The sequence below is a fragment of the Protomyctophum parallelum genome (genome assembly GCF_964188405.1).
Source record: "Protomyctophum parallelum genome assembly, chromosome: 12".
Lineage (NCBI taxonomy): Eukaryota > Metazoa > Chordata > Actinopteri > Myctophiformes > Myctophidae > Protomyctophum > Protomyctophum parallelum.
Window position 1 is genome coordinate 38,003,214 of NC_139712.1, and position 22,794 is coordinate 38,026,007.

The window sequence follows — 22,794 nt, forward strand, 5'->3', positions numbered from 1 at the left end:
AAGTTGACTTTACAAAGTGACCTCAACATCCCCGATCATCTTAATATATTGTTTTACGCTCCAAAAAGCGTTCATATTTTGCGGGAGAGACGGATGAGGAGCAGAAAATAAGCGCCAGCATATCGCTCTATTCATCACCACGGAGAGCGCCCTGGATTAGGAGCTACGAGTCATTCTTTCCGTCTCGCTAACGTGGGAGTCAATAATAAGCTAATAGTTGCACTGAGCGTTAGCATACGGCAAGCGAAAAGCGAAATGCCAAAAAAATAAATAGGAAAAATTCTGAATATTAATATCTCGCCCCGCATCGCTGGGATGTCGCTAGGACGTCCTCAGACGTCCTTAGAACTCTACGTTCGGTATCCTATGACGTTCTCAGGCGTCCTACGTGCTGTAAGTGTTAAAGGGGACCAACAAACCAAATTGCTTTCTTTTTTAGTTACTTGATATCAATCATGTGTCAAACTATTCTGAATCATAACATGATTCAGAATTTTGTCCAACTAGTGAAATGTACGTTCGTTGACGTTTAATTGCTCTTTTTGTCGGTATCCCAAATGTTGACTCCCCCTATGGTCCATTGTTACTATGGACCATGTCTTTAATAAAGTTTGATTGATTGATACAATAGGGATAGATGCTCCAGCCACTCACCCTCCCTCTCTACTGCTGCTATACGCCTATTTCATTAAAAGAACATGTTAAAAACTAGTGACATGGGCGGAGAGGAAATGAAACCAGAGATTCCATGACCCTTCACAAAAGGTCCATACCTGTCTGATCTTCAGATTGGTCTCTCCGTCCAGGTTGGAGGTCTCTGTGTAACACATGGCCTGGGGTTCACTGTGAACAGAATACAAATACCTTCATTACAAAGTAAAACTTTTACTATGATCTAGAATAAAATATACCAAGGGTAGGACAGTGACGCCACAAATACTATAGACGTGTGTTTACTGTTTAGCCTGTAGTCCAACAACAATAAGGCTTCATTTAAAGTTGTGTCACAAGTGCTGCTCTTTTAGCATTATTGTATAACTGTCTATAACTGTAATTATTTAATAACAGTTTGAAAAAGGTACAATTAATCAAGGACTTCTACAATTTAGGCATAATAGCAACGGCATGAAACCTAGTCAATGAACAACAGATGACATCACTGATGATTCTTGGGTATGTTTTATACTAGTCTGAGGGGCTGTGTCCAAAGAATGCGTTTTTTACAGATCTACCAGCAACCTTTTGAAAGGCACACTAGGAGCACTTATGTTCTTGCGTTTCAGTGTTCTCCACATCCAGCATTTTACAAGCAAGTACAAAATAGTTCAGATGTTGGGGAGAAGCGCCATGCTTCAAAGTCAGCCAATCAAAATCGAGGAAGAGGCAACTGTCAAAGTGGAAAACACACTCTGGACATGATATGATTGATATCCATTCCAAAGTGCTCCAAAAGGCAGTCAAAAAATGCTTTCCGTGGGCACACACAGCCCCATATACTACAACTATAGGTATGAAAACAGTGAGGTGAAAATGACAGAACACATCTATAGTAACTCACACTAACTATTGTGTCAGGAAAAACTATGAGTGTTAAAAACTCAGATGATCAGATGAATGGGAAACAAAGGAATATAGACAATACTCCAGATTCAGAAACACAAAGACTGGCACAACTGTGCATGCTTGTAGACACACAACCATGCATGTTTGTAGACCCACAAACATGCATGCGTGTAGACACACAACCATGCATGTTTGTAGACACACAAACATGCATGCGTGTAGACACACAACCATGCATGCTTGTAGACACACAAACATGCATGCGTGTAGACACACAACCATGCATGCGTGTAGACACACAACCATGCATGCGTGTAGACACACAACCATGCATGCGTGTAGACACACAACCATGCATGCGTGTAGACACACAACCATGCATGCGTGTAGACACACAACCATGCATGCGTGTAGACACACAAACATGCATGCTTGTAGACACAGAAGCAGCATGCTAAGTAATACAAGCATATGCATGCAACACACACACACACACACACACACACACACACACACACACACACACACACACACACACACACACACACACACAGTGGAGGCTGACCTGGAGGACACTATGACCATGTCAGCTGGAAGGTGCTGTCCATTAGTCACTTTCACTATGTCTCCTACTGCCACCTTGTGGCCAGGAGGCGGCATTACAACAACATGGGGAGAGAGAAAAGGTGGAGATGACAAGAAAAACAGGTGTTGTTAGATAGGGAGGGGAGTTAAGAAAAGACAGAAAAACTGAAAACGAGAAGTGGATTAATTGGGGACCAAGGGAGTGCAAGGTAGGGAAAGTGACAGGAAGAAGTTCATAGCTCCCAAAGTTTGTAAGCTAGCATTTTGCCATAAGTGAAATGACATGCATCTACTCAATATACAGTATGAGCTGTTGAGTATATATGAGTACATAATATGTACTCATATTATGTGTTAGATGCTATGTTTGCAATGCAAAACATTCAATTATAGCCATTTTGAAATGGATGTGCAGACTTTCTTAATATTTACTTTGATGAGACATTTCATATTTAACTTACTTCCTTGGCCTACCTAAACTTTGCATTGATCGGTCCAGTGGTTGAAAGATTAGCCATGGGCAGACGCACAGACACACGCACAGACCCAATTCTAGACTGCTCGGCCCCTAGAGGAGCCACACTGTAAAAGCAATGACTTTTAAAACCAATAGAATATATTTAGATTCTCAGATGTAATGTATTTTAACTTCAGTACCTTTTGCCATGATTTTCATTCAGTACTGAATTTTACCTTAATTACTTCCATGACTTTACACTTCTGATTTGTCCACAACAGAGACAGACCAGAAGGTCTCCGTTAGCTGGCCTGGTATATGACAACCATCATTGGCCGATTAAAATCTCAATTGGCCGTTAAATACAAATATTTCCGGCAACTTATTATACCAAACGTAGTGTGGCGCTACGTTTGGTCACATTTTTCGAAATGAATGGATTTACCATTGAATGGATTTACCATGTGCGACCAACATGAAACGGGTAGCAATAAATGATCAGTCAATGCATTGATCATAAAACTAAAGATATACCCATATCAAAGTTGTACATGTCACAAGCAATGACTTGCTACAATCTGAAAAGCCTCAGACTTTGGAACAGGTCAAGGATATAATACAAGCACAATGGCTCTGTCAATGACATGAATAGGTCAACATGATGAAAGAACATATCAGTAAAGTGACTTCCTAGGCATCATGAAGCAGTAAACATGACAGTAATGCTGCGTTCACACTGGCAGCTCTAAAGATACAGTCTACCATTCATTTACAATGGATGCCAGACCAGTGACATGAAAATACAAAGATACATCCGACATTTGTAGCTGCTACAAAAGCTACAAAACGAAAACGTTGAGCTGGTTTCAACTTCAGGTACAAAGTTACAAAGCTAGTAATACGCTGTGTAGCTTTGTATCTTTTGTATCTGCCTCTAATCTAAAACCATGAGCCATAGAGTAAGACAGAGTTACGACAACTCCGCTCTGAACCGGCCTGAACCGGAAGTTGACGGAATGCATTGGAGTCTATGGGTTTTATAGTGACATGAACCACATGACCGGGCTGTTTTCTGCCCCCTCAATGTCGTAACTCTGTCTTACTCTATGGCTCTGTCTAAAACAAAACAAAAAAAAAGATGATTTTGTAGGGCTGTAGGGCGCCTACTACGTAAAGGTTGACTGCGATGCTAAGCCCAAAACACCATCAGCCTACTGTAGTTGGTTTATACTGTAGTGCGGTGGCGTCATGTAACACAGAGAGCAGATCTACCAGCTTACACCCGTGACCCTGCACACGTGGTCTTAAAAGCTTATAGATCGTATATCACTTGTCCGCCTTGACCACTGACTGTCCTGATTGTTCTTTTTTTCACATGATGGAGAAGATAAATGGTGCTTCAGGAAACTATAAACGCAGTGGACAGTGCAGTGGATCTGTGGTAAAGTGGTGTCACGATCAGTCGGGTGGAGCACGTGACATTATGGCTGATCAATAGAAAATTATCGCCAGACAGCGGAAACCCTGACCAGAAAATAAAACAATTGTAGAAAACCCAGAAATGACAGGAAGAAATTGCTCTTTTCGGACAGAAGAAGTAAGTAAACCATGCTATGGTGTTGCAACGTATTTCACATGTTCTGGATTTGCCATAGTATACACTACGGCACTATCCAATTTAGGCTTGCTCAGGAGGTGCTAACCCTAAGTTCTCCACCCTCCTAATGACTGATTGTGGGGGTTAGCAGAGATGGAGTACTTGTAGAGAGGCTGGGGAATTGGGAATTGGCTTTACTAAATTGGGACTTGAAGGGGAGAAAATGTTTTTCTTTTGTCTTGAAGGGGAATGTTTTGCTGGGAATGATCTCTGTGATTTATACGTTTGTTTACCTCTAGTCACTGATACTAAAATCGGATGTTTTCTTTTTTCTTTTTTCTATGAACCTGTGACTTGACATCCATACTGTTATAAAACCAAAATTAAAGGATTTTGAGAAGAAAAAGATTGCGAGAATGGCCGATATACTAGCTCACAATGCATTGGCGATGCGTCACAAAGAAACAAAAAAGCCATCATAGAACTTCACCGATTCTGGAAAGTCTCAGGTTATGGAAAGTTTTGGGGTACCCTTCAAAGTCGAAAATAGACAGAATGAAAGACAGAGGGACTAACAGGCCTTGAGCTCTTGACAGCAGTGGTGAGATGGTTAGGGACAACGATGAGGATGAGTGCGTTACCTGTTTCCAGATGATGGTCTGCCATGCTCCAGTTCGCAGTACTGTGAGGCAAGGAGAACACAGACATCAGTCAGCCTATAGAGTGGCTCTCATACAGTATTCATACACACCCAACTATTGTGTGTGGCTGTATGACTTGCCCTATTGGCAGAAACAAAAACCAGCCATTCACTCAACCATGAAAGGCAAACAAAGAACCCATGGAAAAAAACATACAAGCAGACCTATGGAAAATACATACATGTGACGCATGCACACGCGCACGGCACACACACACACACACACACACACACACACACACACACACACACACACACACACACACACACACACACACACACACACACACACACACACACACACACACACACACACACACACACACACACACACACACACACACACACACACACACACAAAGCGACCAGTACCTGTGGTTTTCTTCTTGTTGACGGTGTTGTCTGCTTTGTGTCTTTTCTGTAGAGACAGAGACGTGTCTAAGGGTCAATTTATACTTCAACATACAACTGTGTCACTCACCAAGAATTGCTAGCCAAAAATCGCTCACCAAAACAAACGTGAGTGACACGGTTATATGACAAAGTATGAAGAATGAGGAGCAGGACAAATGTATCAGTACACAAGATGTAAAACAAAGACCACCTGGTAACCTTATTCATTAGCATACATGTGTGGGATTTCTGTTAACTTCTTAACATTCAACCCATAATCCTAACAAAATAATGAGTGAAGCCGGTCAGCAGGGGGCGCTATGATACTCACATAGTCCTCTATGATCTCTTTGATTGCTGCTACAGTCATGATGAAGATGAGTGGCACAAGGGTGGTGTAACGACCCGTCGGAGATACGTCGGGGATTTGCTGAGTAGAAGCAAAGTGACTGCGCTTAGAAATCATTGTTGTTAGCTGTCAAATATTTATTTTAAAACTGGACTGTGAAACACACTCAGGATACTGATGGCAGAGGAGGAATGATGTGCAACACAGATCGTCCTGAGCCTAGTCATTGATTTTATTGATTATTGTTAGGGCAGTTAAAGGGACAGTATCGTGCTGTAAATGTGCATCTCAGTTCATTGTTGACGATTATAGTTTATATCAAACGATACAAAGGTTTGTGCTCTAGTCTAAACACAAGGCTTGCTAGGCATGAATTAGACGTACATTGTATGTGTACTTTGATACATATCAGCGGTGAACCGCCCCCTTTCATGACGACGCCAGGCACAGGAAATAGTTCCCAATGCATTTTTCCCATAGATATTTCAGAAAGTATTTATTTAAAGACCTTATAAGTGTCGTACAAAGCCAACTCTTGTCGTGACAAATCATAACAACAAACACAATATTTTGGACCAAACAAATAATTACAAAGAAGAAAAACAACAAAACCTGCCGTTTTCTTCCGAAAAATTGTGTTTGTTTTCATGATTTGTCACGACAAGAGTTGGCTTTGTCCGTGGCGTAAACGTCTTTAAATAAATACTTTCTGAAAAGTCTATGAGGAAAATTAACGGGGATTTCTTTTCCGGGTCTCTCGAGGGGGCGGGACTGCCTGCTCTATTTTATGAAGCACAGTGCACAGACATGAAGGGGTGGGGTGGGCTGGGGGGGTAAGCTTTTGACCTGATTGCCAATCAGTGTAGCGTGAAGCTCAGCGTAGTTTCAGGAAAGTATCAGCTATCCCTGTACTCCATTGAAATAAAATACCAACCTTCTGTTTTTGCCTTACGCATTAACTCCATTAACTCCGGTCGTGTTCTTTTTACAAAATCAATGTTTTCAGGACAAGAAGGCTGTTTGCATCCGAATTTACATCTAAAAGCTTTCAGAGAAGTTTGGCTATTTAGTCACAACAACAACCAAAACATAAAGCCTGATTTATACTTAGTTGAAAACTGGTGTGCTGGTGTTGGCATGCTGTATGCTTGCCAACACCAACACTTAACAGAGCTGAAGGCTGCTGCTGCTGTTGTTGTCGCCGTGCTGTGGGCAGGGCTTACCTGCATGAGGGCAATGAAAAGGAAGAAGGCATTGGCAGCCCGCCTGATCTGCTCGTACAGGAACCGCGGGAGAAAGGTGAGCACGCTATACTTGGTGGTACTGTGGAACAAGATCAGGCAAGAATGTCAGGGTCAGGGATCACATTCCCTTTATATTCATGAAGCAGAGAGACCAGAATAAGCAATGGTGAAAATAACTGTAAATCTGGCGTTAGTTCCAGTGGTGTTATCTAAAAGCACACCACCACGACTAAATCCTAATTCACGCTTTGTCGCACAATGGTGTGTCTCTTGCCAAAAATACATTTGGTTATTTTCAGTGGGCAAGGCTGCCGTGTGATGAAGCATAAATTAGGCTTAAATATGAAGAGACTCCTTTGGGTTTCAATTATTGCTGCACTTGAAAACCAATTAGGAACACTCAAGTGTCCTCTGGGAGTCCAAGCAGACGGATCCATTATGGGGCGCACACACACATACACACTGACCCCTATAAATGGAGCACACCGTAGGTAGTCCAATGGTCTAAATTTAGACCCAAGGCTACAGAAAAGGACCGCGAGAGGCCTTGGCAGCCTCAGCTTGTCACTCAATCGAAAGTATTGATCAGACAACTGTCTCAATTTAGGCTTGATATAGCCGGCAGCTAACGTAAGAGCTTTTTAAGAGACCCTATAAATAAATGTCAACATGTTGATGTATCAAGTCCTGCCTTGTTCCCATCCGTTCCGAGTGAAATTCAAGGGCCCCCCCTGTAATGGCTCTTGTTTAATGGTTTTGTGTTTGTCCGTATACTAGTGTTCAGTTGTGCGTGTTTTTGAGTGCCAGAATTTCCTTGAAATGAACATGACCAGGAGAAGCCAAGGAGATCTAACTTCAAACTGAAAGAACTGCTGTTAATTGCCTGTCTGACATACTGTACACACGTGGATACCTGAGAATGGCTAATGCTATACACTTGGTGTAAGGTACAACAGTACCTTAATCTAATCACAGACCAACGATACCATCTCTCACACACACACACACACACACACACACACACACACACACACACACACACACACACACACACACTTCTGTCAAAGTCTCATGCAGTGGATATATAATGCTGGTTGATGTTGCAGCTGTGCACTGCAGGGGTAGTGCTGTCCTGGTGTTAAGCAGCTCTGCAGTCCTTACAGAAACAAAGTGGATGTGCTCAGTGTGATAACACAGCCCATGGATGGACACATACTTAGTATAAATCTGGAGGCAGAGGCTTAAGGTATTCACAGTTAATGATGCAGACTTCACCACATGAACATTCCTATTCCGGGAATGTCATATTCGCCAATTATCTGGCTTTTCTCTTTCTTGAAACAGAGACTGGCCAAGCATGTTCAGTTACCACCTGCAAAGGCACAAGATTTTCAAATGTGACCAGGAAATAATTGAATGGGCGCCTCTTTGGATTTAGTAGGCTATTAAACTGAAACTGAAAGATTTTTCAAACATAACAAAAATAGCAGATCTACACGCTCACAATGAGTTAGGGAATGGGTTCATTACTTTTTATTGATTTCAATCCCCTTATCGATCTTGCTTTTTTGAATCACTGAGCCACGGCCCAGGCCTGATCTTGCTTTTTTATTCTAATCTGGGGCACTTTCATTAAATTTCCGCAGACAATTAAAGGCAGAATATGTTGTCTTCAACTGATGCTCAACATGCACACGTTACCATTAAATTCATGTCTTGTTTTACCAGGAAATGGCAAGAAATTTTACAGAAATCAAAAGCTTGAAAACATCACTCTTGCCTCTTAAGCCAAAACCTAAACCTTATTGTTTTCCAATTATTACAGTGGGGTTTTGTGGCTTTTCTGCGTTTATTGATAGTATCAAGTGCAGCAACTCGAACCCGCGACGTGTTCATCCACACAGGCCTATATGTGGCATTCGATAAACAGTGTTAACCGTGTCTTCTATGATGGTGGACAAGGAACACTAATCATCAGACTGTGTAGAACAAACAGTGTAATCTGGAACGGAGAAGGGAGAGTAGGGATAAAAGCTATGAACTTCTAGTCTTGGAGAAATCAATAACGGTATTGAACCTTTAAAACATAAACTAAAGAGATACAGGAACATAGGGACATCAAAGCCAAGGGCATGTCTGAGAGCTGGTCTCCAACGATCTGACCAATCACGATACTGCAAGGGAGGCGCTATGGCATGCGTGATCCAATCAGATGAGTCACTGAATGCCCACCTTAATCTTATTAACAGAACTGAAATAGGGCCCTTTAAAAGCAAAATCGAATCTCCTGACAGTAATGGCAAATAAATGAATGTTTACCGACAAGGCTTTCACCCACGAAAACATGAGGAAAATGTTCCTATGGCGCCAGACATACACTGTACAAGTCAACAGGACTGACAGCCGTTTGAATGGAACTGTATAGCAGTTGGTAGCCCGACAGCAACAAGCTAGTATTTATACCCACAAGAGATCACATTAAATATGCACACAGCAGCTGCCTGTGAGGACATTGATAAAAGGGATTCCGTTTGGCCCTGCCCATGACCCTGGACAGGACAGATAACCACATGCCCAGAGCATTCACCTACACATGTTAGCTGTTTAGGAGTAGGACGTAACAAACACACTACTCTGTAAATAGAGTCTGGTCCTGATTGTCTCCACCAGGCCGAAGGCATGGGGGGAGAGTATGTTTTGCACTCCGTCCGTCCGTCCGTGTGTGTGTGTGTGTGTGTGTCCGTGAGCAGCTAATCTCGGCCACCGTTAACCCGGTCGATGCCAAATTTTGCACACACACTCCCTGGATGCCAACGATGAACCTCTGCCCCAAACTTTCCAGAACGGCCTGTTATAGCGCCACCAGGAGGCCGCTTTGTGCAAAACAAGTTTTTGCACAGTACACCTACAGATTTTGTCCAAACATCACGAAAATTGGTACACAGTCTCTCTAGAGCCATTCAACGAATGTCTTCAGATCCATCCTGATTGGTTAAGATTGGCTTCCAAAGTTCATTTACTTTTGTTGCCCTTTTATCCAACCACCAGATGAAGGAAAGCTGCAATGTCCTACATTCCTATCCTGGTGGAGACCTGTGCCCAGAAGGGCACTTTTTCTAGTTTGCTCTGTACAGTGTGTAAAAGATTGATTGGTTACATCAATACAATACTACAATGACGTTGGGCTGCTAATGTCCCAGAAACCCCATGCGCGTTTGTAGTCCTGATTCTCGCCTCAACTAGTCATGACTGAGCCATGAGCCATGGCTTAGGCTTAAACCATGTGGTAGGACACATGGTAACCGGAAGAGTGGGCATATGAGAACACTGGGGCGGGCACCATAAAAAAATAAAAAATAATATATGTATTTCTTTTATATAACATTTTATATTAAGGCCTACATTTAGTTTATAAATTGGCAGCCAAATACATACAATATTATGCCTACAATTGCTATACAACCTGTGGGTAGTCCAGCCCAGTCGTTTTAGGCAACCAAGAAGCTGAAGGGTAAATTTAGGTCTGATAATGATAATGATGTAACATGCATGTTACTCATATACCGTACATTACATTACATGATTTACATCTGACCATTTTCTAAAGCATACTGCATACATTATTGATTCTAAAAACTAATTTAATGGAAGAAGTAGCCAATATAAAATTGAGGTCTGTTGCTATGCATTTGAGGTATGTGTTTACTGTTTACCTTGCTTACTGTAAGTCGCTCTGGATAAAGAGCGTCTGCTAAATAACTAAATTATAAAGTGCGGACAATGTTTAAGTGCCCACTTGACCTGCATCTGCACACATCATGCTGTCTTTGGAGCAAAGCAAGTCCATGGAATAATTATTTGATGGAACAAATCCATCCGAGTCTTCAAGAAGTATAAAGTACCCTACTATTTGCAATCCATAGCTGTTTAATGGCAACAATTAGATTAAATTCACAACAGTTAATTTAAATGGTGCAACTCAGAAAACATTTTGTTTAACTTAAACACAGTTTAGTTGCTGCCTGCAAACATGCATTTGAGGGTAGTTAATGGATTTCACTTTCGGTCTTAAGTATTCGTTAATCAAATTGGTCATGTTAATTATCTGTTAAGTCTGTTAAGATTCTTGTGTATCTGATCATGTCTGACTTTGTGGGACTACAGACCAAAGTTGCAAACATCCACTTAATAAGTGAGTTATTACATAACCTTATCAATAGAACTTCAAGAGTATTATAGCCAGTTGTAAATGGAGAGCTGTGATTCAGTTGAGTTTTTATTGGAACTTGCAATATAACAATAAAAAATGTATACTACTAATAGAGCCTGGCAGCCTGCATAACTAAATTATAATGACACTCAACAAGCACAATCCATTGAAACCCTTGATCCACAGCCTCACCATCAGATCTTAGTCCTCACCTCTGATCAAAGTTAGGCACATTTGCATTAAACTATTGTCACACTAAATCCTGCCATGCCTTTCATTAATTACCCATCGTGTGTACTGTACATAATAATTCTTTATTTTTGACTCTCAAGTCTTTTTCCATTCTTCCATCTGCATACTTTCTCTTCAACATGACCTGTTCACCTGGTATCTGGAATGGTCGCCTCAAAACCTGCTCGCCCTATTTTGTTTTCTCCGCTGACATCACGCCGACCACTTAGTGGGGCTGTTCTTGTATTCTTGTATCCGTTTTACTGAGAATACGGTTAGAAATAAGTTTAGGGTTAGGCTGAGGTTAAATTGGATAGGGTTAGCTTTTGGCACCATTTTACTGGGGTTAAGGTTAGGAATAGAAAGGTTATGTTTAACCGTTTAAGCATTGTTTACTTAGGTTACGTTTAGGAATACCAGCCTGAGCAGTTCCGCCGGCTGTATGCCCGGGGCGACTGTGTTTTGAGGCGAGTTTGTTAATTAATTTGTTCACCTTAATGGAAACCACAAGTTCCACAAATATTGAAGCTACGCTGACAAACAAAAAACGAGTTTAACTGGTAGAACTGGTAGAACTGTCTCCTCCTGTCCTCGAGTAACACAGTCCTCTGAAAAGCCATCTGTCTATAAACAAGCTGTAATAACAATATGAAGTAAACGCACCCATTCACCTTTGCAGCTAAGTGACCCATTTCCTCCTGAAATCAAATGATGGAAGCACTGCCTGTACTGATAAGACCTGATTATTGAATGAAATCCCAAACATGGAATATACTTGGACCATGCCATGGCACATTTAACATGTCTCAGGACTGCCACCTGCCAGTATAGTGGGTAACTTCCCAGTCTCCAGGTGTTCAAAAATAGCTAACCACGTTAACCTGCAGACATCCCAATTCTGGTCATGCCATGGCAAAATCTGTGTTGTGAGCTTGTAGATCGACTTTTCCTCCAAAACAATTTAGCTTTATTTATTTTTAATGTGTAGCGTAGTGGAATAGAGTAGAATCATTAGATAGACACTATGGCACATCAAGGGTCCATTAGTACTGGCTATACATCGGGGCTTGTTTTGCATGTCCATGGCAATGAATATTTAAATATTGATGGAAATGTCTATCACAAACTGGCTTGGTGACCCCTGCCCATGGCAGGTTTAACTAAAATGTATTAAAAGGCACAAAAAAACTACTGAAAACTGAAACACCTACCTGACATGGTTATCACAGAATTTGGTGGTCTGGGGCCGGTTAAGGAGCACCGTCCGCGCCGTGGCGTCTACGGGATCCGCCTGTGATGTGGTCCCGGACATCTCATCATCTGCCTTGCGGTATCCGGCGGACGAGCAAGCGGGTCCTGCACCGTTCGATTGATGAGAGAGAGGCGAGGCTTGGGGTAAGTGCAGTGTGAGACAGCGAGACACATAGACAAGAGATTGTGATTTACAGTTCAAAAGTGGAGCCACTAAATACTAGAAGGCTACTAGTGTGTGCTGATGTAAGCTGGCGGTCGATTCATTCGGTGACGTTTCACCCATTATAAACACTGGCTTGTCTTTCAGCTGCTGCTGGACCGTCAATGCACGCACGTCAATGCACCCACCCCCTCCAACACGGCAAGATAGAATGAATGTGCTGACTGAGGGGCGCACAAAGGCGCCGAAACAAACACGGTGGGTTTATTTTGCCCGTTTTATCAGAACTTTTACTTGCATGTATAAACGGCCACTCGGAGGGAAAGTAGCACAGAAGTGCTGCGGCACACTTGCCCTGCGTTATAACAGCATTATTTTGTTACTATATATACCCCCGGACCCCCGTCCCCCACCACCACGCTACACAGCAGCAGCAGCAACATGCATCTCCATCTCCCTCTCATCTGTGGAGCCTGTTCCACTCTCGACTGCGCTAAATAATGGAGCGCACGGAAAGACACGCGGACGGACGGACGGACGGGACAGGTCTGGTCGTGAGTCGTGACGGTTTACCCAGCTGCTTCAACGACCCCGGGCGACGACAGATGGAGCAGCGCGCCGCTCGTCACTTCTTGTCGTCTGTCCTCTGTCGGCCTTGCTGTCAGCGAAGCTCCCAACAACGAACAGCCATGTGAATGATAGCAGAACAAGCCGACCGAACCCCGACGCCGCGTCGTCATCTGGCCGCCCGTCTGCCGCTTCTGAGAGCCGACATTGGGCCCTTTTATATTATTCGCCCTCCAAATGTGATGCTGCTCATGAGCCGATCCTCCTGACTGCCGGGTGGGTGGGTGCGTGGTAGTCTAGACAACGCCACGGACTGCTTCTGCTTCTCTTCCCGCGAGGAACCCTGTGAGCTCCTTGAAGGCTGCGGGGGGAGAAGTTGGGGCTCCGGGTTTTAAAGGGACAGGAGCCTCTCGTATCTTCCCCCCTGTAGGCTACGCTCTGCAGTCAGTCAGTCACACACACAGAGTCAGTCACAACTGTCACACAGTCGGCTCAAATGACATCCCCGAGACCGGAGCCATCTATCAAGAGATCACGTTCGAGCGGATCTCTCTGGTCCACCATGCACTTTCACTTCACTCTCGACTTGCCTGCATGTAGCATTCGATGCATTTTCATCACGTGCAAATTAGGGACCTGGCTGGTAGCAATGATTTTACATGTTGTTTTCATGATGTAGCCTAGCAAGCAGCCTGCAGGTAAGCTGATACATTTCATTTATTGACAATGACATTCTGTATAGTGTGTTTACTGTGAAACAGAAAACAACAGCAGGCTGATTGCATCAATAATTCAGAAAAATGATAACAGTTGGGCAGGGTTTTATAGCGGATTTAATTTATTCACTGTTAAGGGTAGTGGCCTGCATGGGCTGGGCCCACAGCCCATATACGAGATCTTTATAACATAGCCTATACTCAGTGACACTGAGTGATGAAGAGTAAATGGACCCAGACAAACTTATCTAGCACATATCCACTGAGAACGCTCGGCACCAGTACTCTGCCCCAGTAAAATCCGGCGACCTCGGAACAGGTATTTCTGGGGGCCAGGGACCCCCAAGGGCCCCAAATAGCCAATTTAAAGTGGCTATTTGGAAAAATAGCTGATCTACAAGCTCATAATCAACGGGCAGTACAGGTATTGGTGCCAAGCGGATTAAATCATCAGGCTTTCTCTTTCTTATCGAAACAGAATAGAGGGAAAGGGTAAGCTCGTTCACAGGAAACACATTATTTTCAAATGCAGTAATTTAATTTGGAGTTAAACTGAAAAATATCTTTCAGAAATGTGAAAAATATCTTTCAGAAATGTCAAATAGCCAATCTACAAGGTCATATAATGATAGCTCGTAGAGCAGCAATATTTGTCATATGAACAAGTATAGGGCTTAAAGGTATAGGGTATAAGTGATATGTTTTGGTAAAACAGATCAAAAGTGTTTAGTTAAAAGGTTGAATCTGTATGTTCAGATAGTAATCATTGATATATTGTTTGTTCAGTAACAGGGGTATCCCTGTCACTCCAGCTCTAATAAACATAAAATACATTTTCAAGAGAGAGTATAGCCATTCATAAGCTTCAAATTTATAGTAGTAGTATTTTAACTAGATTTGTCTGTTTATTTCTTTGTCTTATTAGTTTTAGTTTGCGGTCTTCTGGGCTTTCCCAAGTGCAAACGTGTGCACAATCTTTGTTTCATTATAAGCCAATCATCAAAGATGGACCTTTTGATTTTGAAGGAAATTCAACACATTTATTTTTTACCTTTATTTAGCCACGGTATGTTCGCTGAGAACAAATTCTCTTTTCCAATTTCAGTTTCTCTATCTTTTCAGTTATCTCCCTTGATTGGATACACGTTTCTGTTTACTAAAGAGCTGGAGAGACAGGGAGGGAGGACGGTCTGTTACTGAACAAACATTCTATAGCAATGATTACTATCAGAATATAGAGCTATTTATAATTTATTGTAACCAAATAAATATATGCCCTACCTTTAAGTTGTTAAATGAGACATATCAGGTCTGGGTGCAACAGACACATGCCTGGAGGTTTACAGGCACGTTTGACGTCATTCCATGTGCAATTCCTACTGCGGTCCATGTTTACATCCCACACACTGCACAAGGGAGAGCACTATGGTCAAAGTCTGTCTAGTTAAAACTGGTAATAACCAGCCTATCTCCTCACCAGGTTATCACCTAATTCTTGGACCCACAGTCACAATCACAGCTCAGTGTTCCACCTAGCCCACTGAGAGCTCAGGGCAAGTATGATAGTGTGAAATTGAGGGTGGTTCAAGGTTGGTGAAGTGAAGACAATGAAGTACCATTGCTTCACTGCAAGAAGACACATAATTGCACATAGTTGCGCTCATTGTATAGATGTGCTGATTGTATAGATCAACTGATCTACAAGCTCCACTGTGAGCTATTTTCGGTGCACAATACTGGCACGCAAGTGTTAGATCTGGCATTTATTGAGACAGATGAAATTATTATTTTCCTTGTTTCATGATTATTTCTTTAATCAAATCATATCATGAAACAAGACAGATTCTTAAAAACAGCCAAATTACCTTTGCAGTCGGATAATTTGACTACAATATTTTTGAAAGCAGCCAGAGAAGTCTGAATAGTAAGTAAGTAATAAGTAATAAAAATGGTACCATATTATAATGATGATTAGTGAGGACCAATTATATAAATATAGGTTGAAAATGGGTGAAGTTGACCTTTAAGCTTGCGAGTGCTGCTGCTTTAAATCTATCTATTTTAAATCTAAAGTCTTTTCTTGTCCATTCTACAATTGTTATGAAGAAACTTTCCTTCTTTTCCTATATCATCATGTTCCTTCGTGTCATTTCATTGTCATGTCCTCTTTTTTGTTAGTCTGTCATCATATATTACGTACCTTGGCTTTTAATATACCTTACTTATCCTAATGGATGCTCATACTCTGCCAACACCATTATTCACGGTCGGCTGTTTTTGTGCTATTTTTACTCACACGATTTATATTTACAGTACAAGAACATCTCCCTTCCATCACCTCTCTGACTTATTTGCTCAATCCATCCCCTCCTCTTCTCTGGCCACTTTCTCTCCATCTCACAATCCTTTTCAGTCCAAGCGGATCAATATTGGCCTTCTCAGCAACACTCTCCTGCACCGATTCATTCCTGGGTGGATCAATGCCTTCATTACTCATCTCTGATGGTGTGGAGGCACACAGTCACTTTTGTAACTCATTACGAGCTGCTGTCGAGTCAGCAATCGAGTGACCACGGCAGGGCACAGAGAGGTCATTTACACATGACACACCCAGACTATCTGGCCAGGTGCAGACAGCCGTCACCTGAGCAGGTAAAACTAGACCGATCCTCTCTCACCGAACACCCTGACCTCAGGTGCCAGAGGATCCTACAAGCTACCCATCTGGTTGAGGAGTCTAACAAAGATTCATCCTGTAAACTGGCATGGTCTGTAGGATGGTAGCCACTAGCCAGCAGCAACCGTGGTATGATTATAACAGGGGTTGAAAATTAATAAAGCATTTAATACCCGGGTCATAAGATTGAAACAGGAGAAGTAAAACATATCACACAAGGGGTCAAGCATATATGGTGATTGGCTCAAAGAAAGATCTGCGGAAAGAATCTGGGCAGTTCATTCATGACAATTTAGACACTAGACAGGTAGCTGAGATTAATCCATCAGCCATCAAACCAGTCATCTGAGCTGGACTTCACTCATCATGTGCTTAATAACAGCTTGTGCTCCAAGCCAGCCTGATGTTTAGGGTAGTAGAACCCAAGATACCCTGGCCCGGAGCCAAACTTTCACTACTAAAAAGCCGGTCGTGCTGCTGAATAATGCATTGCTGCAGACTGCATAATTCATCAACACTGGCCAGAATGGCAGAGCATATTTCACCTGCCATGCTGTGCCCTTGCCTTCAGTCAGGAGTAGGTGACTCAGATGTCAACCAGTATCAGTGCAGCGGCAATTAACCCACCTACCAGTGTTGTGTTCTCAACTGCATGAAACAAAGCGAGACGAGATGTCTACACATTTAATCTGGTCTTTCACCCAGGCTCAGCCGTTTAAGGAGCCAACAGCTTTTTTCTAATAACTGCAATTGTAGACCAATAACTACAATGAAATACTTCCTAAGCATTGAGAGAACCGAGTACTATTAACTCAAAGCTATGTAGGTTAAATTTTCACTTGCAAAGTTACATGCAAATGACCAGTGATAGTAAGCCTTCTTCAGTCTGTCCCAATTATGCATCTAGCCTCCTGCTCTATCCAGCCCATGATCCCTCTGTGCGGTCAGGAAACTGTTACCTACGGAGCCTTGTCTGGTCGCCTGACCCCTACTTCCCATGGTCGTGCTGGTATCCAAGGCGACCTAAGGGTCGTAATCACAGGTCCAGGTAGACCTGGTCACCGGGGTGCCACTGGGTCCAGTTCCCACAGGGACGATGCGATAATTATGAACGAAATCCTCTTACAAGATGCTAATCCTCTCTGTGTCTGCTCTGCAACTTCGCCTGCTGCTAATCCATCCTACAGGTGAGAACGCCACGCGCACACACAGATACACAGACAGAGACACAGACACACAGACACACACACACACACACACACACACACAGTAGTACACCAATGTACACCTTCTCACACCTTCATATGCCAGAATGACAATTTTGCATATGCACTCACACACTGTAACAGCTATAAGCACACACACATTGACCCTAATGTACACACAGCCATGCATATGAACATGTACATTTAAGCAACGACATAGATCATGCAAGCTCCCAGCATGCAACCGCTCCCCAAAACATCACATAGAGTACATGAATGCTGCAATGCACATGCTTTATTAAGGCATGCCATGTGCACATATGCATGTTATGTGCATTCTTGTGTGCTAATTCAACTTTTGACATTTACAGACAACTCTCAGAGTTAAATTAACACTCAGGACTTTGCTGCGCATAAGAATGTGAATTTAAACATGTCGCCAAAATACCAAAACCATTGTCTATATCTGCCTGACTTCGTCTGTAAGCTTTCACATGTGCGGTCAATCATCTCTCTAGAGTACCTACAAGAACATGCAGTGAGCTTTAAAATTCCTGCTCAGTGGTCATCACACCAGGCCCCTCAGAGCTACAGGGAATCACAATGATTGTTCTCCAACCAGTACCACCATTTCTGATTCCACTCCACAGATATGAACCGGGACCCAAAGCACTCATTTAACACTAGACTTTGTAGCTCTCTGGGGCCAGGGTTGGGAGCCCGCCCCCGCAGCTGTTTGGGCCATTCTGCGTGGCTACATGCACCCATGACTCTGAGCAGAAGAAAGCGGAGGGAAGACGGGGGCTGGGGGTGTAGACGGAGCACCATCCAGTCCATTAGAGCAAACTCACTTTTGTCCAACCTGTCTGCGAGGCGGGCGCGCACGATGGCGCCGGCACCCAGGCCTGGGTCTTGTTGTAGCTCAGGGGACTCCTGTCTAATGGTGGTCAACACTAACTGTTCTGTGGGAACCAGATAGAAGCCGACACGGGAGAAAACAACACACACAAGACAGGAAGTCAGTAACACAGCCAAACACACGCACAGAACACTTGTGGGTAAACATCCACACTGTGAATGCATGAGTGTAATGTGCGTGTGCGTATGTGTGCGTGTGTGTACATACGTACATGCGTGTGCGTGCTTTGTGCTGAGTGAAGTGTGATTTTACATTGTTGGTTAACCCCATGTGTGGAGGAAAGAGGTTCAATGGTTTCCTGTCCTGACCATAGGTCCTGACCAAAGTGCCTCAATGTCCATGTTATCCTTGTCCAAGAGTGCTCCCTTGTGGCTATTTAATGTAATTGCACCTAATATTCAGGAAAGACATCATTGGCTGCAGTTGTTTACCTCAATTTCCCAAACAGCTTAGCAGCCATGACAACCTGTCAACACATAAACTGGCGGCTTTACTTCCATAAACCACAATTACCCACACTGAGACTAAAGGTGTAGTTATTTTGACAGAATCATTCGGCACAATGTCTAACCCAGTTAGCTCACAAAACTAAATTATATATCATATTACATCATGAATACAAGATGTATGATTGCCGTTTCCTCTACAGAATGATTGATTACATCTTAAATTATTAACGTGTGTGTGTGTGTGTGTGTGTGTGTGTGTGTGTGTGTGTGTGTGTGTGTGTGTTTGTGTGCGTGCGTGCGTGCGTGCGTGCGTGCGTGCGTGCGTGCGTGAGTGCGTGCGTGCGTGCGTGCGTGCGTGCCTGCATGTGTGACAGATTGATGGCTGTAGACGTCACTGACTCCACAAGGGATGATAATTAGACCAGAGAACGAAGAGTTCAGACTCCAAGAGATTACAGGAAACAACACACCATGGAGAGGCTGATGATATGAACGACCAACTGGCACTCATGCCGGAATGCTTCCCATTCCATTTGCTTTACATTGGAGGGAGACGTAGCAGGGAGTCCCTGGAAACGTATTCTCTGGGCCAAATGGATTCTTAGGTTTTTAGACCACTGTCTAGCTTTAATCTAAAAATATGCATTACGCTCTTACTGGTGAGTGTGTGTCAGCACCTCTAAATGTATAGTGACCCAGTCTGCCTCATAAACACATCAACTCCCATGACTTAGGACTATGCTAAAACAAACATAATGGCAATGCCTTTTTAGGAGACGGAAAGCAGGCTGGAGTTTATTGATTCCAATGAGAGAGTGAATGTGAAGTGAACACAGCTTCTGAACCTTCTTTAGCCCCATGGTCACTGAACTAAATATTGGAACGAATCACCATAAGCCACACAATATTCCCAAGAACTAAAAAATATTTTTTTTTTCTTTCTTTCAGAGAGACAAAATGTTACACAGTATAGCTTTAACTTTAAAGTGAGTTTGTCCAGCCGCAATTTTTGTAGATAAACAACAGACTAGCACTGCCCTCTAGATGGAATTGACAGGTACCAGTCATCATTGGTTGAATGATGATGGTAATACCTGGTTTTAATTGAGAGGAAGTAATTACAACTGGACTTTTGGGGACGTGTTATAAAAAAACACATGATGCCTTCATTATGACCACAAATATGCTCTAAAAGTGCACAAATTTCAGCTGGTCTTTGATTTCTGTATGGCATTACAATTTGAGACAAAATCCAATAAAAAGAATCCTGATTCTGAAATCAACTTGCAGAGACTTAAAACTCACTTGAGACACACACTCAAATTCCGTGAATATTTGTTGTCGTGCTTCCGTTGTCTAGGGAACCGCTTGGGCTTTAGTCCATCTGTTAAATACTGATATTCACAAACACTGAAACAGAGAATAAACGTTGAATATTTATGTTGTCAAGTGTGAAAAGGTACATATTTTAGAAAGTGCATATTGATTTGAAAGGTTTATAGGCAAGAATAGACTCATAAGCCCTAGATTGATTTACGAACTAAATTCAAACATCCACTTCACACTAACTCAATTATTCCGTTTGTAACACTGAAACAGAAAAATACAGTAGCCTGGGCCTACAGTATGTTTCTGTTCAAAGGCTGAAGGAATAGACAATGACTATTGAGCATTCACAGTCCTTTAAGTGCATCCATGGGCATGGCATGTGTAGGCATCAGCAAGCTTACAGTGAGTTACAATTACAAAGTAATAGACATGAAAAAGATCCCCCCCCCCCCATCAAATGAGAAGCAGGAAACAATATTGTATTAACTTGTCAGGCTAGAAACTCTCAATGCCTGGAGAAAGTGGTCCAGCTGGCGTTCATCTCAGCTCATTCTCAACTATATGTCTTTCTATATATTTCTGGAATCGGCTGGAGGCGCACACACACACACACACACACACACACACACACACACAACATCAACAACAACAAACAATGAATCCTATGTGCCCATTGAAAAGCCACACTACCAGCTGCACGTGCAGCTCCGTTCCAGGACAATCCAATCCAATGGCCTGGCCTGACTAAAGCAGCAGGCTCACCATTTGTCACATCATCATATCTCCTGTTCTGCCACCTTATGTTTACAGTTCTGTCCCAATCGTCTTCCTTAGCTGAAAAGCAGTGTATTCAAGCTACAATGCTTGGAATCATGGAAGGTTTCATGGCTATACACGCCTCCTATACACGCCTCCTCACCTCAGTTCGCATTGTCTGCCAAAATCTGCTTGATTTAGGGATACAAATGCATGCAGTACATATGAATACAGTATGGCTTTGTTATTAGGTTAAATAAATACATACCATGTATAAACAAAACGGTCTGCTTGAATCCTGACAGCAGATTGCTGGGCTCTCTCATGACCTCCACAGGTGAAGCTTAGAATAAAGGGCACTCTAAACAGTCACATGGTTTTTAAGTCGTTGGTAGGCGTTGGTAATGGGTTGGTAATGAGCTTGACTTGGTGATGTTTTATAGGCAAATTATATAAAACTGTAGGTCCATCACTAAGCAGGTCAATGTGAGTGTGTGTGTGTGTGTGTGTATGTACTACATACACACATACTACATACACACGCACACGCGCGCGCGCACACACACACACACACACACACACACACACACACACAAAAGCTATAACAATGGGCCAAATAATTAGGCTCCCAACGGGAACGACTTCAGTAGCCTACTACATTGACCTTCATATAAAGGCTACTTTGAAAACAAGAACACAACAGTGCCTTTCTTGAGGCACCTGCATGCCGTTGTCGCTCGCATCCAAAACCGAAACCCGGGTGCCAAAACACCCTGCAGGCTGTACGCCCCCATGCTGGGACGAGAGGAGCTACACCGCTCCCGTCCGTGCCGCAGTCCCCCACCATCCCAAATTCCGTTATTCATTCCAAACACAACCGCGCACCTGTGTGACTGGGACATATAGGGCCTCATAAATATCCCCGCTGCCCCGCATCTTACGACTCCGCAAAAACAATGTAGCCTAGCTTACTACTGGGATGAATGAGTGGGCTAGATGGTCAGCTGTCACGTCGGGCGTCGACGCTACTTGGGGTGAACACTTGACCCCTAAATGAGAACAAGATTATTAAGCTTACCCTCGCTGTGTATCTTCTTCCCTCTTCGGTTGAAATACATCCTGCTGGTAAACGGGTCTCTGACAGGCTGGAATATGGACACCGGAGAGATGGCATGCTCATGGCTCGCAGACACAGCAGGGGGACGCGGGCCTGGGACAGAGCTGCGTTCGCTGGTGAAGGATCATTATTGTCGGGGGAACCGGAGAGGTTGTTTGTGGCAGGGCTGAGGGGCTGTATTTGACGTCGACTCGGCCTGCTCACTGTCAACGCCGTCTGCACGCTTCGACTAATGACAGACGTGCGCGCCCCCGCTTGTCTATGCCATATGGCTGCTACTGGCGCCGCGGCGCGCACGGTATAGATCAAAACAGTT

At 43.1% G+C, this 22,794-nt stretch overlaps 1 protein-coding gene across 7 annotated transcripts in view; it reads right to left on the minus strand.

Annotated features, from left to right (window-relative positions):
• The window catches only part of atp8a2 (ATPase phospholipid transporting 8A2), a 74,415-nt gene extending 51,741 nt beyond the window's left edge, over window positions 1-22,674 (minus strand). For 4 of the 7 annotated variants that reach the window (XR_014570037.1, XM_083778044.1, XM_083778045.1 and 1 more), the window contains exons 1-9: window positions 22,440-22,674; window positions 18,760-18,870; window positions 12,541-12,685; window positions 6,868-6,967; window positions 5,627-5,725; window positions 5,275-5,320; window positions 4,844-4,884; window positions 2,129-2,202; window positions 774-843 (exon numbers count right to left, since the gene is read on the minus strand). Coding sequence is in view for 6 of the 7 variants with exons in the window: in XM_083778044.1 (XP_083634170.1) it covers window positions 774-843; window positions 2,129-2,202; window positions 4,844-4,884; window positions 5,275-5,320; window positions 5,627-5,725; window positions 6,868-6,967; window positions 12,541-12,685; window positions 18,760-18,870; window positions 22,440-22,479 (726 nt within the window). In the remaining variant the exon portion in view is untranslated. Of the gene's footprint in view, window positions 1-773; window positions 844-2,128; window positions 2,203-4,843; window positions 4,885-5,274; window positions 5,321-5,626; window positions 5,726-6,867; window positions 6,968-12,540; window positions 12,686-13,316; window positions 13,935-15,307; window positions 15,406-18,759; window positions 18,871-22,439 lie in introns of those variants that run through there. The other 3 variants (XM_083778046.1, XM_083778048.1, XM_083778047.1) reach the window with 3 other exon arrangements.
• Between the last annotated feature and the right edge of the window lie 120 nt (window positions 22,675-22,794).